Source organism: Pleuronectes platessa, chromosome 14 (genome assembly GCF_947347685.1).
Source record: "Pleuronectes platessa chromosome 14, fPlePla1.1, whole genome shotgun sequence".
Taxonomy (NCBI): domain Eukaryota; kingdom Metazoa; phylum Chordata; class Actinopteri; order Pleuronectiformes; family Pleuronectidae; genus Pleuronectes; species Pleuronectes platessa.
The window spans coordinates 9,223,295-9,243,695 of NC_070639.1; the positions used below are offsets into that span (position 1 = coordinate 9,223,295).

At 40.8% G+C, this 20,401-nt stretch overlaps 3 protein-coding genes and 1 long non-coding RNA gene across 4 annotated transcripts; 3 read left to right on the forward strand and 1 right to left on the reverse strand.

The window, feature by feature from the left end:
* The first annotated feature begins 2,107 nt into the window (after positions 1–2,107).
* Positions 2,108–4,587, forward strand: LOC128456274 (uncharacterized). Its single transcript, XR_008341812.1, has 4 exons — positions 2,108–2,446; positions 3,214–3,274; positions 4,216–4,324; positions 4,481–4,587. It is a non-coding gene; the product is annotated as an uncharacterized LOC128456274 (long non-coding RNA).
* Positions 4,588–4,972: 385 nt separating this feature from the next.
* LOC128456233 (bromodomain adjacent to zinc finger domain protein 2B) lies at positions 4,973–10,303 on the forward strand. Its single transcript, XM_053440325.1, has 13 exons — positions 4,973–4,978; positions 5,249–5,293; positions 6,329–6,394; positions 6,636–6,701; positions 6,862–7,033; positions 7,503–7,547; positions 7,708–7,862; positions 8,017–8,153; positions 8,387–8,522; positions 9,000–9,146; positions 9,347–9,495; positions 9,858–10,001; positions 10,106–10,303. Exons 1-12 carry the CDS (start codon positions 4,973–4,975, stop codon positions 9,871–9,873), a joined length of 1,140 nt encoding a protein of 379 aa, XP_053296300.1. The 3' UTR covers positions 9,874–10,001; positions 10,106–10,303.
* A 534-nt stretch (positions 10,304–10,837) lies between these two features.
* c14h2orf49 (chromosome 14 C2orf49 homolog) lies at positions 10,838–13,972 on the forward strand. The gene is made up of 4 exons (XM_053439852.1): positions 10,838–10,974; positions 11,133–11,281; positions 11,747–11,993; positions 12,487–13,972. Exons 1-4 carry the CDS (start codon positions 10,864–10,866, stop codon positions 12,541–12,543), a joined length of 564 nt encoding a protein of 187 aa, XP_053295827.1. The 5' UTR covers positions 10,838–10,863; the 3' UTR covers positions 12,544–13,972.
* On the reverse strand, positions 13,837–18,605 carry fhl2a (four and a half LIM domains 2a). The gene is made up of 6 exons (XM_053439851.1): positions 18,394–18,605; positions 16,050–16,227; positions 15,786–15,960; positions 15,265–15,434; positions 14,977–15,163; positions 13,837–14,894 (listed from the first exon to the last, which is right to left on the reverse strand). Exons 2-6 carry the CDS (start codon positions 16,203–16,205, stop codon positions 14,743–14,745), a joined length of 840 nt encoding a protein of 279 aa, XP_053295826.1. The 5' UTR covers positions 16,206–16,227; positions 18,394–18,605; the 3' UTR covers positions 13,837–14,742.
* Between the last annotated feature and the right edge of the window lie 1,796 nt (positions 18,606–20,401).

Consider the following 20,401-nt stretch of genomic DNA (forward strand, 5'->3'; position numbering starts at 1 on the left):
TTGCAAAAGAGGTATAATTCCTTTGTTGTGTTTCCTGTGAAAAAAGGGACAATTCAGAGTTTTTACCTTAAAAAAGGGGAATTTATTGTGAAGGTTTAACGACAAAAAGAACATTTATATTTTTATTTTATTGTTATATTGCATTAATCATTGCATAAGTAAATAATTGAGAACTTATTTTCTTAAAACCGTGTGTGGTGTATTTCATTTACTTACCTTTAATACACAGAGACCTGAGGGGTGAACATCTTTATGAAAAACAGGTTAAAGGTGAATTTATAAGTAAGTTAAAAACAGTTCATGTGTGTACTTTAAAACAAAAAAAGAGAGATTCAAAACTAACATTAAAACTGAGTTAATCAGGGTTAAAAATAGTTGATAAAGAACCCAAAAGCCCTGCCCTTATCACCATGACTACCAAGGGGAGCGCTACATTTATGTATTCTGGACTAATTTGAAATGGGTGTGGCAAAATGTCTCAACAGCGCCACCTATACACAGCCCCTGAGTTCACTTTGACCGATCTTCACGAGAATTTGAAACAGAGGTGTATCATGTTCACACGCACAAAAAAGTAAGGAAGCCCGCCATTTTGAATTTAGTGGCCGTTCTGGCCATATTCCACATTTTTACTTTGAAGTACTTGTCCCAGAGCTTTCAGCAGATCAACTTGAGATGAGTGTCATCAAAGATTTTTCGTCACACCATGTGGCCGTGGCGTGGCATCAATATTTGATTACACGCCATAAAACACAAGGTTCTGTATCTTGGACATATTTGGTCCAATCGAGTCCAAACTAGACATGTAAGACGAGAGTCCCGGCCTGATGACGTCTACACAGAAATCATGACTTAAAATCACTGGCCCCCTGGTGGCAACAGGAAATGTCTTGTTTTTTGCTTGTCTTACACTTGGATGTATTCCTCCTCATCCACTGACCTCAACCATGTCAAACTATATCAAATGGGTCTTTGATAATGAAGACATAAGATTACTGTGACTTTTCGTCAAACGCCATATTAATCGCGTGGCATCAAAGTTCATCAACTCGCCGTGAAACACGACATTTCTGTAACTTCAGTGTTCATGGTTCTATCTCGCTCAAACAACATTTGTGTATCAACAGCCCCCCCCCCCCCCCCCCCCCCCCCGAAGATGTTCATATGGTTTGAAGGCCGTGTGACCGTGGCGTGGCGTCAAAGTTTGATTAAACGCCATCAAAACACGACGTTCTGTATCTCGGACATACATTGTCCCATCGAGTCCAAAGTAAAGAGTCCCGGCCTGATGACATCTACACAGAAATTATGACTTGAAATCACAGCTCCCCCTGGTGGCAACAATAAGAGACATGTTTTATACTTTGATGAACTGCTCCTGGCTGCTTTACAATATACAGCTCAAAAGAGCTCAGTCAAGTCATTGGATCATCGTCAGAATTGTGACATTTCCTCAAACCATGTGAACATTGAGGTGCGGCGAAGGATCATCCTTCGCAAAATGACGCGATGTTGTCAGAACTCCACTGTGCATTGTCCTATCACTACCAAACTTCTGTCACATGATCAGAGACTAACGCCGGGTTCACACCGGACGCGGAAGCTCTCTCTCCACCGACAGCAACAAGCTTCAACGTGCGGGTGCTCGGGCCCGCCAGTGCTACAACGTCGCCCTAGTTTTATCCTGTATTTTCTTTGTGTGTATAAAAGAGAGAGGTTGAGCCACGAAATGACATTTTTTTTTCTTCTCTTTTAAATATTTATGACCATCTGTTAATAGTGTATCTTCACAGAGCAGGCTATGTTTTGTGATTTTGCCAGAATAGCAAAATGATAGCTGTGGCAGTGGCATTTCTACATTAGGGGCACGTGGGGCACTGCCCCACCAGATCCAGATGGCGCTGTTGTGCAGAGAGCTCAATAATACATCTGTACTTTTTGGAAACATATATTTTATTTTATTTTATATGCAAAGTAGTGTGAATGTGTGTGTGAATGAACTTGACTCACGAGCGTTATAGTCTTGTTTGGGAATCATTTGATTCGTGTGTGTTTTTCTGTCTGTGTGCTTGCTCTTTGAACTGAGCTTCTCTCTTGCCGTCCGTCTCTACTCCGGGGGCAACGGCCCAAGCTTAAGACGTTTACCATGGAACCACCAATGAGCGGGAACCACACAGGTCAAAGTTAACATTGTGTGATGGGAAACTTTCAGATGTGTCCCACGAAATCTGCCTAGCAACTCGACTTGAATAATGCGAAACGCGACTCCAGCTCCTAGTCTGTTGCCTGCTCGGCTTCACCTTAGCTAACAGGCTAACAGGCTAACAGGCTAACACGACCTGAGTCGTGAGAGGTTTCACTCACATATCGGATGAATAATACGGTTTGATCTTCGGTTTGTTCTCCTGACAGATAATCTAAAGACGTCTGCGCTCCCGTTTCTGTGGTAAGTCAAGTTTAGCATTGTGTCACTAGTGATGAGCAGGTACCTGTACATGGCTTGTTACTTTAGCTCCGCTAGCCTGCAGGCGATGCTAACGGGACAGTACGGAGTTATTGACCCGACATGACCCGACATGATCCGGTCCACCCAGCGGAGAATAAGCTCCACCACGTAAGACATCTAATGGTAATTAAAGTTGTTTCACTCGTCAACCCCCTTTGACTTGACTACTTTAAAGTAGCATAACTTCTCCTAAAGCACTTTATTCAGAGTATTGATGTTGACGTTGATGTGAAGCTATGTGTCTGTCTAATCTTTTTACTTTGTTGCAATCATTTTACTTTAATGCTGTATTGTAGGCAACATCTTTGTGTCGCGCTGAGCGCTAAAGCATGTGAAATGTATTTGAAATAGGATTTCTGCTCCCTGCTGGCACTCCAGGCAGATTTTTTGAATCTGATACTGGATGAGTCATGGAACATGTTTTGTTACTAACAGAGAACATTGTGACTTTCTAAAATGAGATGGTATATTTTCTGTTCCATTTAGTTGTTCTTTGTAGTAATAGTATCTATATGCAGTGGATCACATGGTCATTTAGGTGAAATTATGGGAGGTGAATTGTGCAATTCATGCATCAAAAAAACGATCCAAAACCGACTGGTCTGTCTATCAGTGTCTCCTTTTGAGGGATGTGTGTATCTTTTCTTTATTTTGTGTAGTGTAATTTGCTCAGGTTGAAGGTGCTGAGTCATGTCTCCTGTTTTTAGGATCAGGGAAGACGAGCGGAGAGACAGATGAGAGAGTTCTGAAGTCGCCTCTTGAGATTGGGTGAGCTGTTGTGCATGGAATTCTTTCCAAACAACTAACATTGTTTGGATTGTCTGACCGTGTTCTCTTTGTCCTTCCTGCTGTCATACTTGCTGCACTGTTTGTGTCTCTGCTTTTGGTCTTATAGTTAAATGTCAGCTCACTGAGGGCTGACTAGTGGCCTTTTATAAAAGGTCACCTATGGCCAACTTTTCTTTGTGGGGCTGCCTCCCTGTTTCTGTTTTTTATTTGACATGCCAAGTACAATTTTGACAAACACACAAATCTATAGGAAAGACTATATTCTCTAATCAAATGCTATCATTGCGCTCCTGGTTATTTTTCCACTCTCCAATGTAAATGTGGGTAAATATGAGACAGGGCACAAAAGTAGTAATCACGCTCAATATCCCAGGCTATTACGTAATGTTTAAAAAAAAAAATATTAGGATTCCAGATCTGATCACTGTGGAATTTCAGAGTTTTTCGAGTATGAGCAGACCACAAGAACCCTCCATACCTTCCTTTAAGGGGCCTTGCTAACCCAGTCTTGGGCTGAATGTCAAGAAACAGGCCACTGGACTGTATTTGAGCCCCTATTTCTGTCTGGGATAACAGATTACATGTGTTTTTTTCCTAAGTCATGGCTTCTCTCCAGTTGATCTCCTGGGGACTGAGGGGTTGCCCCTCTTGGCTCATGTCCATCCAGGAGTAGACAGCTGTACAGTCATCCATTACATAATTTCCCTCCTTGTTTCCCTGGTGGTTTGAATGAGAGAATATGTATCTGCCCCAGCTCTGACCCTGAACACCATTATTCAATTGCGGGAAATAACTATTGCAAGAAATCTTTCTCTTTGAATATATATATTAATGATGACTGATATGGCTGAAACAATATTTTAATGATATTGATTTCATGATTTATATGTTGTTCTTTGTTTGCAATTGTGTTTGCTCAGGTGGCAGAGAGTGACTCAGATCAGGAGGGTGGCAAGTCGATTTCAAGGAGAGGTCGCTTACTTTGCACCATGCGGGAAGATACTGTGTCGTTATCCTGATGTGACGAAGGTGAACCAACAATTTATGGAAAATATAAAACCTTAAACCATGGCATATAGTCACTGCAGCTTTATGTAATCAGACACCAGTGGAAATCCCAACATGTTATTTAGCTCAGAGTTCTTCTCATGCTTTAATTACAACGTATAATTCTTTTGTCTGCAGTACTTAGTGCAGAATGGAATAATGGAAATCGCACGGGATAACTTCAGCTTTAGTCCAAAAGTTAAAGTTGGTGCCGTCTATGAAGCCAGAGAAGGACCAGAGGTAAATGTTCCCTTTTATTTACTTTACACAACATTTATATATATATATATATATATATATATGAGATTCATACATTTTATGTAAATTGTGTTAGGTCTGATAGAAACAGTACTCCAATGAAAACCTTCTGTTTGAGAGAAATTGAGCCAATATACCCACATAGTCGCAGGTATGAAGCATAAGAATTCCCATATTTGTTGAGACATATCTATCAAAGTTAATTTATGATGAATCTTAAGCTTGAAAGCTTGCTTTCACTGTTGCTTCTTATTTTATTATTTATATTTCTTTATTGTTATGTTTTATTATGCTTTGTTGTGTCCTGTCTGTGTGGTCTGTAAGATGTCTGTCAAACGGATGCATCTTTCTTAGACTGCAAATCAAATCTAGATGCGGGTAAAACTAAAGTTACCTGAACGTGAACTTTTGTTATATTTGTTGGTGCAAAGCAGATTTTTCTTACCTTGGTTTATGACTATGATTAAAAGACCACCTCCTTTTATTGAGGGCGGTTTTATCTTCAGATTAGCTCAACCAGCAAAGCCAAGATACCTCAAACATTTTCAGGCTGTTGCTGGATGAAAAGCTTTTAAAATTATCTATATAATATAAGAATTAGTGTGAAACATATTTTGGTTTCTAAATAATCTGTTCTTTTCCCCAAAGGAAAAGGAGATGCAAAGACTCCAAGCTGTTATGCGGAAACAACTGGTGGGTGTTTCTACATCAAATGATTTGAATAACTTGAAGATTGTCTCTAACTAATTAACGCACAATACATCATTTAAAAATATTATTAATTAATTTGGGGATATTAGGTATATTTTTAACTATAGATTGGATTTTTCTTGCATTGATTTGCTCCTGTGATTTTTCTATCTCCTAATACTTTGCCAACTCTTCCTACCAGGAGTAGAAGAGGCATAGACTAGATATGGTGTGGGGATGTTAGTTAATGTACATTCAACAACATATTGTGAATGTGTTGTGGTAATTGGTTGCCATCCCAGCAGTATGTTGCGTGTAGTGTTTGGTTGCAGTCATACTACATCCCTCTGCATGGCTTTTCAAATCAGGGCACTGCATACAGCTATTTGTCACTCAGGGAAAACACATCCATTAAGTCCATGATATGATCGAAAAAGGCTGGACTGCACAGAATTTATACAAGGATGAGAAGATTAATGATACACCTAAAGAATACTGACTACTTGTTAAATTCTGTTTTGGATGAAATACCTTTTTCACGACAGCATGTGAGCACGACTTATCTATCGTCCCATTTGGAAAAGTCAATATACAGTGATGTATCTAGTTTGTTGGGAGAGTTTAGCAGCTATGAGTGAGGTAGTATTATTTATAAATCTGATATACAGTTTAATCCTTTAAATTTTATCATTGTTGATTTGACTTGGCCTGTACCAGCTTTCAGTCTGCTACTTGCCAGATTAATAATGGCTGTTTGTAACTTAGATTTTATGCTTTCTGTGTGCCTAACTATCCTTGTTTGGTTTTTATGAATCACTATGTTCCACTTGCTTTAAATGTCGTTTATGTCTTGCATTTAAACTACTGTGCAATATGCTGCATGTTGATTATGACATAATGTGTGACAGTGTGACCTATGCAGACGCTTCTTCTGTGCATGTCAAGTGTTCCATATTGTGTTCCATCTGTGACCCTTGTCTTCATAGTACAATAGAAACTGTGTTTAGGCAAGAAAATAATGTGTTTGTGCTCTGCTAGGAGAAAGAAAAACGCCGGCAGGACATGATCCTGATTAAGGCTGAGGAGAATCGTAAGAAGACATGGGTGCCTATCTGCTGATTCACACAGATGTTTCCTCACTAGTTTTAAGTAGTCCGTAAAGAATAGTGACTACTTGTTAAATTCTGTTTTGGATGAAATACCTTTTTCACGACAGCATGTGAGCACGACTTATCTATCGTCCTGTTTGGAAAAGTCCATATTGTGTTCCATCTGTGGCCCTTGTCCTCATAGAATAATAGAAACTGTGTTTAGGAAAGAAAATAATGTGTTTGTGCTCGGTTAGGAGGCGGAAAAACGCCAGCAGGACATCAAGCTGATTAAGGCTGAGGAGAATTGTAAGAAGGCAGAGGTGTGTAACTGCTGATTCACACAGATGTTTCCTCACTAGTTTTAAATCTCTGGGAAATGTTATTGTTTTGATGAGTTAACACTGTGGTCATTTAGTTCCTAGTTTGTGTTTTTATTCCAAAATTAATATCATCGGGAGTAATTCGATCTCTTGGCTGCAGGAAAAAGAGCGTGTGAAGCAAGAAAAGACGGAGGAGAAGAGGCTAAACAAGGAGAGGAGCCTCCAGCTCAAACGATTGGCGCTGGCAAAAGCAAAGGCGCTAAAGAAGCCAAACAAAGACATGTGTTTAGCAGATCTTAAGGTATTCACGCACAGAGAGTCCGTACATCAGAGTGCATACATATTACCACAGATAGTCTCCATCTGTGGAATATACATCATACATGTATGTGGAGAGATTAAGAATTCAACCAGGCATATGTTGTTGTTTTTTTTAGATGGGAAATAAATCAGTATAATCACTGTAGGGGCTATAGGCATGGAGATTAGATCTATTGACAAATTTATGGTTTCATTGTTTTACTGTCACATACAAAAATAGATGCTTAATATCACTGAAAGCATCTATGTTTGATTAAAGAGAGGAGGTATAAATCAGAGTACTGCCACCAAGTGGCTACTGAAAGCATAACAAGTTCTACTGACCATATACTTGAATCTATATACTGTATTGTGGACCGGTATTTATAACTCATTTTACTTTTATAGTCTGAAACAAGACATACTTGGGTCAGATGGAATTACAAATCATTTCAGAGTATAATATAACATTGAGCTTTATTTTTTATTTTTTTCTTCAAGTGCTCTCCCAAATCCCTGGTCTGCAAAGACACAACAGCAAAGATGGTGTGTCCACAACTCCTCTGCTCACTTTAATTCTCTTTAATACAAAACATACTGTTATTTTATATTTTTATGTCACCTGCTCCCAAATTAATATGTATAAATATGTTGCTTTTCATAGATAGTCATTTGCTGTATTGTTTGTATGTATCTATGGGGGCAGCGTTTGATGTGGTGAAGCTGGAGAAAAACCAAGTGAGGGAGAAAACCGTGGCGAGTTGGTGTGTGGAGGAGCAGGCAATGGAGGTGGACATCCACCAACTGCAGCAGGTGGAGGCTCTGGAGAGGAGAGTCGTCTCTGCCGGTCTGCAGATCAAGGTAAAAGTATCCTGAACGTTTTTCTACTTATAGCTCATACAAATACAAATATCCCAGATTAATTTCAAGACTATTTCTCCAGTATGTGCTCAGATAGGATTACAGGTCCTTACTTTGTCACCAAGCACCATATTTCCAACTCTGTGTCCCTCAGGGCTGGATGCACCCTGAGCCCGAGTCAGAGAGGGAGGATCTGGTCTATCAAGAGGACAATGCAGTGCGGCGGCCCAACAATCCTCTTGATATAGCTGTCATGAGGCTGGCAGAGCTGGAGAGGGGCATTGATCGAAGGTAGCTACAGAGAAATTAACCCTGAGATCAGACAGAATAATACCACTGTGCCTGTGTCTGTATGATAAGTAGTTTTTTTTACCTCTGCATGATGCATCCCAGTCGAAGAAGTAACGACATCCACAATGTGCAATGTACAGTTTATCTTTACTCAGTGACTTCCCTGAAGTCACTGCTTGTGTATGTGATGCTGTCCAGTAATACTGCCATCTCATTCTCTGTAACCTTCAAAGCAGTGAGGAGGAGGTGACTCCTGGGATGAGACTGTGGCACCAAGCCCTCGGAGAAGTCCGCAGCTCGGCTCAGCTGTCGCTCTGTATTCAGCAGCTGCAGAAATTCATCGACTGGGACCGCCCCGTCATGAAAGTGGTTAGTGATGCCTCTTTTCTCTCGTTATCAAATATTTGTTTTTATTATGTCCATGCGAGCGACAGCAATGAACTGCAGGCGTTATCATTGCGCACTATCCGTCCGTCCGTCCCATTCTCTTCTGCCATAAATCAAGAAGTTATGTGTTGTTTGTGACCCATTTTGAGAGTTTTATCCAAAAGGTCAAAGGTCAAGTTCACTGCGGTATCCTAATGTTCTTCTGGCCATTTTTCAGCACCGTAGCTCAGGAAGAGTAGCTGAAGCTGTGAGCTTATTTCAGTTAAATTAACTGGTTATATGGGACAATTAAGGGAAAAGCAATAAAAATACAAGTAAAAATACACTAGCATCAATTCATAATGCACCATCACCAGGAAACAACAATATCAGATAAAAACCCAATCTGCATCTTCCTTTATCAATGCTTGTTGTCTCTGGTTGAATTTGTAATGGCTGATGTTTTCTTTTGGTTTCCAGCACTGCCACCGTTGTCAAGAGGGGGATAATGAAGAACTGCTCTTACTTTGTCACGGCTGTGATAAAGGCTGCCACACCTACTGCCACAGGCCTAAGATCACCACAGTCCCTGAAGGCAAATGGTTCTGCTACATTTGTGTGGCTAAAGTAAACCTGAGCCTCATTTCTCTTGTCTTTCACATTATACAATCTCCTAGTCCACAAGCAGTGCAGATCAACGAGCCTCAATCTATTCAACTGTCCAATGATATCTTCATTGTTCCAAATGTCCACATCCATTTAATAAATCTGCACGGTATATGTTGCGCGTGACTCCTCAGCCGTCGTTTCTATGTCCCGTCTTTCAGGAGAACGCTGAATTACTCCGGAGTAGGAAGCTTCAGAACCGAGCATTGGGGGGAGGGAAGCGAGGCAAGGACAAGCTTGACAGCGGTGGGTCCTGTGCCAAAAAAGCCAAACTGGCCAAAGACGAAAGATATTGGCTGGAAATGTGCAGGTAGGTATGAACGCATTCTCACTGCATGGATAGAAAACCCCACTGGGACGTGACCCAAGGAGGAACCCATCAGATTAGATTTAGTTGTGGATTTTTTACTTTAACATTGCAAGAGAGGATGTTTCGCAACATTTTTGCTAATTTCTCAGAGAAGGATTTATGGATCTTCGTGAAAAAAACGGTACTGGTATGTACCGTGTGCAGATCCAAATAAAAATCCAGATGTAAAGAATCTAACTGTGGTTTTGTCAGGGGACATGTCCAATTATCCTTGTTCACTTAAAAATCTGTTACAAACTTTTTCACAAATATCTGAAACTATATTAAAAGCTCGGCTTTGTCGACTGCGCATTTCCCTCCAGAGTTCTGCTGGCTTAGCTGGAGGCTCATCAGGACGCGGGGCCCTTTCTCACTCCAGTCAACCTCAAAGCCAAACCCTGGTACAAGAGGATCATTAAGAAGCCTATGGACTTCGCTACCATCGGAAAAAAACTCAGCAACAACCAGTACGTTTGTGTTATACATACATTCATACATCCTTTATTGCAGTTACTTTTCTGATTTGAATGCTGCCTCTGAATTCAAATTAAACCATTTCAAATCTTTGCAGGTACCTTAATTTCGAGACATTCGTCATGGACCTCAACCTGGTATTTGACAACTCTTTGAAATACGATGAGGACGATTCAACAATCGGACGAGCAGGAATATCCATGAAAGAATTCTTTGCCAAACGATGGGCTGAGCTCCTGAAGCAAAATTAAAGCTAAAATATAGAAAATCACTTTTGCTACTTTCTACTCATCAAACGTCCTATTTGGTGTCTTGTGACACAAGAGTTGTATGAGCTGCAATAAAGCCGATTGTGCAATTTGAAATAACAAACACTCCATGAATCAGTATCTTCAAGTGCAATACTGTTTAGTTCATGAAAATACCTGTTTTATTCCCAAATATTTTGTTTGGGAATAAAACAGGTCATTTACTCTTTCTTATCATCAGCACTGCAGTACAGCTTTTTGTATATTAGTATTTATTTTTCATATTTATGTTTGAGTCTTTTCTAAGAAACGGTAGGAGATGGCACACAGCTTTAACTACTGAAGATTGTTTTATGGACTACTGATCAAGCCGATCAAGATTTTTTTTATTTGTGACTACGGGGTCCAGCTGTTCCCTGTTCTGTTTAAGTGTAATTATTATTATGATCCTAACCATTATTATTATGTTATTATCATTATAACCGTTATTATTATTATTACAAATAATAATATTATTAACATGATTTGTTGTAGAAGTTTGAGTCTCTCTCCGGATGTATTGTTGTTACTTGACGCGGTGCATGCTGGGAACACATGAGCATCCAATATGGCGGCCTCCATAGAACACGGCAGAAAGGCTGTTGGCAGCTCGGATGTGGATCTGTTATTACACCCTGAGCTGCTGTCTCAAGACTTCATGCAGCTCATTTTAACTGAGGTGAGTGAATGTTAGCAGTGAATCTTGGAAAGTGCAATTTCATTTGGATATAAATCAGAAATACTGTCGCGTTAGCATGCTGGCTAACAGGCTGTTGAGTCTGTGGTATCGGTGAATGTGAGTAGTAAGGTGATGGTGTTTTTCAATGTCTGAATCAGAAACGTGTCAGCACCAAAGACTGTGGGAGTCGGGACCGGCTCACGGAGCTCTACCTCCGGCATGTCATCCCGCTGCCGCAGCGGACTCTGCCCGACAGCCGCTGGGGCAGGAGGGTGCAGAGGAGCCGGGGACCACCGGACGCTAACAGGTCAGTCCCGTGACAGCCACCACGCAGACAAGGATTATTATCCCCGAGTAGGAATGGCTGGTAGTTTCCATGTGTTACAACTTACGAATTTAGAAAGATACTTATTGCCACGTGATGATAATGGATACACATACATCTGCCAATACAAGCACATTAAAGAAAGAAAGAAAAGTGGAAATCTTGGATATGTCTGTTTATTTCTATCTGCTCCCAAATTGAATAGGTTCTTCATTGGGTCATGACCCACCACAGCATTTCATGGAAATCTGTGCTGTAGCTTTTTAGAAATCCTGGTGACATACAAGCCACAAACAAGCAAGTGGCAATGAATCAGAACCTCCTTGTTGGAGCTAACAGCTGATATTGCTGCGTCCATCCTGTCTGTTAAAGACAAACTGTCAGGTCTGAAAATAGCTCGACAGGATTGGATCTGATTCTTGTCATTATTATCTGGTCATTTTCTAGCTCCAGTAATGACCACAAGAGGAAAAGGCCTCTGATCGTGTTCGACAGCCGCTCCTCTCAATCCGGCGCCCTGAAAGTGAGAAAACCAGAGGGAACCACCGCGTCAACAGGGATCACTGACAGGTTAAAACCTCCTCCAGCTGCAAACCCGTCCAACCCCATCCGCAACCTATCAGGCAACACCTCTTCCTCATCCATTCATTGCAGCACTGACACAGCAAACCTCAAACGAGAAGCGAACAGCTCGGTAGGAACTTTTGTTTCACACCTCAGTTAGAAACCACATGGAAATGTGCTATTCTTATTGTATACTTGTTTATATTCTTCTGTGTGGCTTATATTGATTGTATTGATATTAGAGCTGGAAATCACATAAGGCTAATGATAAAAGCATATTTTGACTATATCTGGGGATTCTCTGATATATGATATATAGACACATGTAGTGACAAACAATAGCAAAATGGTGGGCCACTGTAATAATGTACTGGATTTATAAGTTGTGGACAACACAAACTAAACAAGAAGCTTGAACTGCCAGAAAGAAAAAAAAGTGAATTTGCAACTTGTATCTTTTGACTTTGTTCAATATACAAATTTAAAAAATCAAATAATTACTCATAAGTCATTAAAATCAGAACCTCAATGGATCAAGAACCCATTGTGTAATCTGCTGCCTCAGTTATTTGTCTAACCACTATCTCTAACACCTGTTGATCTTTCATCTTCCATCACTTCAGGTTCCCCTCGAGTCTCCAGAGGTGAAGAAAAAGATCCATCATGTGACGTGGCCCTGACCTCTGACCCCTCTTCGCTCAGACTTGACGAGAGCTCGGGCTCTGGAGGACAGAATTGCTCCCCCCCGTCCCTGAACACCCAGCTGAGGTTGCTCACTCCCTATTTGTTCTCTCCATCACAGTCCTCTCACTAATTGCATCCGGGAAGGAGGCGAAAACCCTTTACCTGTGTGTCCAGGTTTCCTCCCAGCTCTCGGTCAGTCTGAGAGCTGATGCAATGGAGCAGTGTAGCTTTCCTCAACTTCAAGTGCCCTTACCCTCAACGGTCTGCGACTCCAGGATGCCTTTCAGGGGAAATGAAATGCTCACATTATGTTTCCCTGGATGATTCGGTTTTGGTTATAGGGCCATGAGTATTGGTTTGTACTGATTTAAAGGTGAGATTATTGGATTGTTTTTTTTGAAAAGAGTCAAACGGAGGCTAAACTCTTCTCAAAGTCTGAGACACAGAGCGGCAAAGTGTGCGATAGCCAGGAGGCATTGTGAAGATATTCTGTTTAAGTATTTAAAAAAAAATACTTCTGTTGTGTTTTATTTGGTTGGTGAATACATTAAATAAAACACTACATTCACATTGAACACGCAGGGCATTTTAGAAAGTGTTTGTGTGCTTTGAGTTACTTTTATTTTATATTAGTGTAGTCACAGAGAGAAATTGCTTTCCAAATTTTATTCGGAATCCTAGTCCTCGAGGTGTTCCAGTACCATTTTTCCCTTCCGGATTCCGATACCTGGACTGATACAAGTGCTGATCCGACAACACTGCAATAATACAAAAATAGAACTTATAATGAAATTTTACAGCTGGGTGCTACTAACCTTGTATGGAAGTTATGGTTTCTACCATTGTTTTATGGCCTGATTCAAGATGAACTCTTTGAAAAACAAACATATACCGAGAATAAATACCATAAAATGTATTTTATCATCTAGTTTGACAGTCACAATTGAAAAGGAAAAAAAAAATACATGTAGGATTACACAGCAGTTGCTTCCTTTAAATACTTCCAGCATGATATTGCTGACCATGTATGTGGCTCTGGTTGATGCCACACTGCTGAAAATCACTTCTTCTCTGCTCTAAGAAACAGCACCTGCTAGTGGCAGTAAAGCACATCTGCTGTTTCGAATTCAAGATTTTCGGCAGTATCAAGCATTGTCCATACTGGTATCGGAACGCTTCCACGTACTCCACTACTTCTCATTGTGACGCAAACGAAGCAGCGAACTTTGGTTTGTCAATTTCAGCTTTTAGTGATTCAGGAGAAAAAGGAAATATGAACGAAACAGAGAATAAAGCAGGTTTATTTGATATTGTGGATAATAATTGTAGCCAGAGTTGATCAAAAACACATGGTAACAAGATTACTGTCAGATCAAGTGTCATGTTTATAACAACGTTTTCAAATAAATTGTCCGATACAAGGAGTATATTTTGTTGATTTAATTATAGTAGTTAAGTCAGCAGTTTTATGACTTATGTTTTATAAGCTGGTATTTTTTGCATTATTTGAATTATTCAAATACTGAATGAATCTTGAGGTAATAAATTAATAAAATCTAAATATCTTTTAAGTGACTTAGACACAGCATTCTGTATATATATATATATTCATTCATAAATTGTATATATTAAATATGTGTTCTGTTTTAAAGTTTACTAACAGAAACGTTTTGACCGATCGGGATGTACATTTTTGTATGAAAAAAGATTTCATACACAGCAGCAATTAGCATTTATAAGAGCAAAGAAATAAATTTTATTTGTAATAGCAGAACTCAATCAAAAAAACCTCAGACTAATTACAGCATCAAGCTAATCCATGCACAAAGCAGTATTTATTATGAAAGAAAGTCAAAGTCTGCATTCATATTATAGATATATTTCACAATGCTTCATACAGTGTGTGCAGACATGTTGCTGTTGCATGAGCAGATGTATTTACATCCATGCCAACAGCTGCTTTGTTAGTAATGACTTATTCTCGCAGAGGGAACATTTAACTTAAATAAACTCCCCAAATACCGCTGTTAGTAGTTTTTATCTAATGTCATAGAGCAATGAACATTCAGTAAGGCTAAGTGGTAAAGATGCTATGCTCTGTGCTCAGATACTATTCATTGCATGTTTCTCATTCCTGCAGCGTCAAATTCGCATCCAATCAGGTGACTCAAGTTCCCGTCATCCCTCGGGTTGTGTTAGATGTCCTTGCCGCACTCTGGGCACAGGATGTCATCGCGTTCGGTGAGGAAGCCGCGTCCCACCAGGGACACAGAGCACTTCTTGCAGTTGAAGCAGTCGTTGTGCCACTGGCGCTCCTCAAAGGAAATGTACTTGCTGCCTCCAAGACCTGAAAGAGTGGATCAAGTCTGAGTCAAGATGTCAGAGGAACACGAGAAGGGGTTTTAAGAATCAAGGGGATAAGTTATTACCGCTGATGGGTGTGGTGCAGGAGGCACACTTCTTGGCATAGAGGTTGCAGAAGCAGTTGAGACAATAGGCGAAGTCGTCTCTGGAGGTGAACCTCTGGCCAGACAGCTGCTGCTTGCAGCTGGTGCACAGGAAGCAGTCCTTGTGCCAGGGCTGGTCATGGTAGGTCACCCCGCCGGTGGTGATGGGCTGGTAAGAGATTCAGAAGTAAGCATGATTTCTTCGAGTGACTTCGGAGCTTCGTAAAAATCATTAACACTGAACAGTACAATGTGTGTGATTAGACGTACCTTCTTGCAGTGCACACACTGCATTGCAAACTGCTTCTCGTAGCAGGGCACACAGAAGTTGTTGGTGTCCTTTGGGATGAAGCTCTTGGTGCCGATGGGCTGCTGGCATCTCTGGCAGGTGAAGCAGGTCTCGTGCCAGCTGTTGCCCTTGTGCTCCATTTTCCTGGAGCCTTCAGAACATAAGGCATTGCGTTAAAAGACTCATTTTTATAATATGGCTTTTACCTTAATTTCTTATGTCTTTGTAATTTTTATGTTTCTATGTTTGTGAAGCACTTTGTAAACTTCTCTTCAAAAAAAAAGGGTATAAAAATATAGGTATATTATTATTATTATTATTTATCATAAGATCTGATGTTCTTGTAACATTTAAATATTTTATAGCTCTTCAAAGATTCCATATAACAGTATTTCCACTGCAGTTTACCCGGACACTTTTTTTCACAATGTGTGATTATTTGCATTACTTTGTGTTACTATAGGCAATCTTGAGCTGGTATCTGTCTTTGTGTCCTCCTCACCTGGCATGATGGTCTTCTTGCACTCGTGGCACTTGGAGGAGTACTCATTGGAGTAGCACTCAGTGCAGAGAAGCTGATCATCCTTGGTGGAGAAGGGCTTGTCCACCAGCGAGCGTTTGCACTGAAAGCACTTAAAACAGTCCTCGTGCCAGTGGCGGTCCTTGTAGGACAGATCCTAGGAGACCCCAAAATAATGCAGATTAGATTTCAAAACAGAGAGAGAGAGAGAGATATTGTCACAGTATATCTGGTGAATTCTCCCACCCTGGTGTTGCAGCCGATGGGCTTCTTGCACTCCTCACAGGTGTTGGAGTACAGGCTCTCGTAACATTTCACACAGTAGGGATTCTCCTCCCTCAGAACGTACTTCTTCCCAAACAGGGACTCCTTGCAGTAGTGGCAGTCGTAGCGCTCAGTCATTTTGATGCAGGGTCGCTAAAACCTGAGAGAGAGCGAGGGAAGAACATAGAGACAGTAGATGGTGAGGAGATAATACTCTGTCAAAATATGTGACTTTATGGAAATGGCAGATAAGAAGCCAGGAGAGACTATTTCAAATGATGATTACACATCATATTACCTAAATTTGTTTTTGTTTTTTTTCTCTCTGAGCAAAAAAGAAAACTCTGTAGTGTCACTGACACACTTTCATAGAGATTCTAAATTCCTTGCAATAACTATTTTCCAGGAAACCGGATCACTTTCCACGATGCATTTTCCCCTTTCATCTCCCTGTCCCATCTCTCAGCGGCCCCCTTCATCTTGTTCTCCTGTGAGAAGCAGAAGGTGACAGATGACGAGGATATAAATAACCGCTATCAGTTCTGCTTAGAGGCGATCAACTTTTGACCCGACGCATTCCAACACCCACCATGCCACTGTACGCTGACCCATCCGTCACCTCACCTCCAGTTGTCAGCACCAGATCACCGTGTCCCTTGTCATCATGCAGGCAGGCAGAGCGAGTGTGTGTGTGTGTCTATGCATAAGTATAGGTTTGAATGGCACTTGTTATAATGACCACTCACAATCTGCAGCTGTCTGTGGTCTGGCTGTTAAGCCCCTGGGTTATCCCACCTGTGTTAAAATACTCTTACTCTCCGTTGACCAAGTAGAGTGTCGGGTACCAGTTTTCCTGTGTGCGTCTTTGTCGTGATATAGATGAGGGGAAAAAGCTGCAGTTGTCAATTGTTCCCATGCACTAATCCTTTTATAGCACCCAAGGCTCTTTTTCTTCCTCACTAACTCACTTACTCTACTATTCATGTGATACGGCCACTGAATCCTAAGCAAAGGGGCCAGGAGAATGATTCCCATTTGTAAATTCCTTCCTGCGTTCTTCTTTTATCACAGCTTTTCTTCATTTCGATGATTTCTGGTTTGAATTCTGGTTTGTTTTATTGTGTTTAATCTGTCAGAAGCTCTTCACCTGTCTGGGATCACTGTGTCGCCCCCTTTCACTGGTTCAGCATGAGATCTGTGAGTGATTTGTGATGTTGCTCACATTCAAAAGGATAGTTTAGTTCAAAAGTTCTAATCTGTGCATGTCTTCTCTGCTCTGAGCGTGGTCAACCCCTCCCACATTCCCTCATTGTCTGTTGCCCCCCACAATGACTCACCTCACTTATATAAGGATTTATCTGACTCCTAAAAATAAAAAAGGATAATCTGTATGGCCACAAATAAAACCTCTTGCCACGCAGCTGTCTCCCCTGCTCCTGGGGTCTTTGATGCTTTCCATCCACGAGTTTCTCATAACAGAGCATAAGTGAATAACATGGTAAGTGTAGAGCCCTGTGCACCCTGTCCCAAGAAAAAAAACGTTCTCACATGGAAAACCAACTCTTTGTGAATTTGAGTTTTAATTATTTTTAGCAAAGTTTTGGTGACAATTTGAAAGGAATTCTACTATTTCAAAAATGTAAGTTTCTTAAACAATAAAATATTGAAAAACGACAAGATTATCTTTAGAATGTGACACATCAATATCCAGAACTTAAAATTCTTAGTACTTTCTAACACAGATCCACTACTTTACTCCACAATGGCAAAAATTCTGGAGGAAATCCTCAACACAAAAAGTTAAACTACTCAACATCCATTCCCTTTGTGCCAGCTGGATTAACAGGCCCCTTTTTGTGCACTTGGAATACAATTTACCACTATGTAATACATGACCTAATAATGAGCTGACACCTTCATAAACACAGTTTTGCTAAAGGGAAGTGTGAGGGTGATGAAGAGAGATGAGAGGAGGCTGGAATGTTCTCTGCTAACAGGGGGTCGACAAGAGGGGGCTGTGCATTTTTTCTGGACAGAAATAGATTAAAATGAAAAGGGTGGCCGTCTCCGAGACAGACGGGAGAAGAGAAAGTGAGAGGAGGTGGTAAAATAGTGAGGAGACTGTGCAGGTGGAAGGAGGGAGAACATGAGCAGGTGGGTGGGGAGGCAGGGAACAGGAGGATGCCAGGTACACAGTGAGCAGCTGTGTCCCATGCAGGAAATGGACGACATGGTGGATGAAGACCAGTGGAAAGGATGGATGGGGAAGAAGATGGATGGGTGAATGGATGGAGAGCCGAGCAGCTGAACAGAGGTTGGGTCTTACCTTCCTGTCTGAGGAGTGTGTGCCCTGTGCGGAGTCTGTGGCAGACTGAGGGAGGGCACTCCGTCGGCACTGTAGTTACTCCTGATTGCATTACTCCACCCATCGGGGGCTAATTGAAAACGGGGGAGGCGCCATGGAGGGAGTGGTACAAAGATATCTTTTTTCAGCCGATCTATAAATACAACCGTGCCTCACAGAGATAACCCCAAGGCCCCATGGCTTTCACCCACTCATTCAGTCACCAGTCTGACCGTGTGGCCTTTTAAGGTCACTCAGTTGTTGTTCATTTGCTCACATACTTCCTCCGTGATTCCTTTTCTACACCTACTTTCTCAGATTGTACTTCTTGTTTCCATTTCTTTTTTTTTATCCCCCTCACTGCCATATCTCCTGGAAAGTGAGCATCCAGTCCTCTCATCTGGTGTCTTTCTTTCATCATTTGTGATCATCATCAAAATACTGCATGCACACACAAACACAGACACACACACAGACAAACTTCGTTACATAATACACAATATTCCTATAGCCTTTGATACAGCTGGAAAGGATGCCAAGGGTCAATTGGCAAAGATCTGCCCCCCTGTGACGTTGGTCCCCTACTCATGTGTCTCTTCTGTCTCTACCTCCCTATATTCCCCTTCACAGGGGAAAACAGAATCACTCCCGAACGTCCAAAGTGTTGGATATGGTATCTGGGTCTAGTAGAGACAGGCACGCACATGGTTTCTAAGAAAATTTGAAGCATTCTTTTTTGCAACCCCACTCTCACTTGTTCACGCTGGAACACCACCCTCCATCACCCCCACTGCTCCTCTCATATCTCTCTCTCTCCTCCTCCCACTTCTCTCACTCTACTCATCCCACACTCTCTCTGTCTCTCTCTCTGAGGCAGGTTTTCCTGACCTGGTGGTCCCTGGACTCTCTCCAAAGAGAAAATGCGTCAGCAGTGTTCCATTAAGACTGAAGTGTGCTATTTGTAACAGGCCATAAAGGCATTAGTGCTTTGTTAAATGTTGAATTAGTAAGTCTGTGTGTGTAAACAGTAGCTATACAGTATGTATCTATGGCTCTTTATTGGCCTTGTATGTGTATACATGTATATATGAACTACATAGAGGCATGGCTATCAGTTGGTCGTTTTAGTTTGGCATAATATAAAACTGCAAGTACAGATACTTGATTGCCATGAAATACTCTGTTTAACTGTAGATAATAGCTCACCAATGTTTTCATGAATACCACTCTAAACAGATTTAAAATGGTCAGCTGGGACAAACAGGAAGCTTTGGGCCAAATTGATGTCAGGTGACAGTTTGCAGTAAGAGGACAGAAGAAGATGTTGTACTCGTTCCAGAGGACGAGACTGGAAATATATTAGATTAGTTTGCCTGTAACAAACATGTGGCATCTTCCCCTTCATGCATCCCATGTGCTTTTGCTAAAAGACCTTTACCACATGAAACTGGAGCCCATATATAAATCACATGCGTTCACCAGGTTCCTCATTTATTGCCATTACGATTAATTACATTAATATGATAGTATATAACAGAAGCTTGGGTAGGGTGAGATGCAATTACTGAGTTAGTAAGTTATTGAAATAAATTACATGAAAAATGTGTAATTAGTAAAGCAGTTTATTTGATTGCATTCAATTTAATGTAATCTGAAAACTTTTGGGAAATATTGCACTTTATAAAAAAAAGGCCACAAAAAGAGGGTAAAAAAACTAGTCCACATATATTCTTTTATTTCTATTTCAAAGTCTCAATATATTTTCAATGCAGATATAATTCATTTATTATATTCAGCTAAGCCATTGTTTAAAGTATCGACCATACTACTGTGGCAGACTCAAATGAGCTGATAAGGACTGTGGTGATAACGGTTAAACTAAATTCAAGCTAAAAGAAAAAAACTTAACCCAGGACACTTTTGCAGCATTATATTGCAAGTATTTTCTTTAAATCTGAAGTAGAGGTGTTCACAGCAAATTTATCTTCAT

Bases quoted from the DNA above. Each gene is read 5' to 3' on its own strand.
- LOC128456233 (XM_053440325.1), top strand. The intron at 5,294-6,328 runs GTGGGTGTTTCT...GTGCTCTGCTAG, and splicing joins CTGTTATGCGGAAACAACTG to GAGAAAGAAAAACGCCGGCA. The intron at 9,147-9,346 runs GTAAACCTGAGC...CCCGTCTTTCAG, and splicing joins GCTACATTTGTGTGGCTAAA to GAGAACGCTGAATTACTCCG.
- c14h2orf49 (XM_053439852.1), top strand. From the start codon at position 10,864: ATGGCGGCCTCCATAGAACACGGCAGAAAGGCTGTTGGCAGCTCGGAT. The intron at 11,282-11,746 runs GTCAGTCCCGTG...GTCATTTTCTAG, and splicing joins GGACCACCGGACGCTAACAG to CTCCAGTAATGACCACAAGA. The intron at 11,994-12,486 runs GTAGGAACTTTT...CCATCACTTCAG, and splicing joins AACGAGAAGCGAACAGCTCG to GTTCCCCTCGAGTCTCCAGA.
- fhl2a (XM_053439851.1), bottom strand. From the start codon at position 16,205: ATGACTGAGCGCTACGACTGCCACTACTGCAAGGAGTCCCTGTTTGGG. The intron at 15,961-16,049 runs GTGGGAGAATTC...GGGGTCTCCTAG, and splicing joins CCATCGGCTGCAACACCAGG to GATCTGTCCTACAAGGACCG. The intron at 15,164-15,264 runs GTACGTCTAATC...ATCTCTTACCAG, and splicing joins AGTGTGTGCACTGCAAGAAG to CCCATCACCACCGGCGGGGT.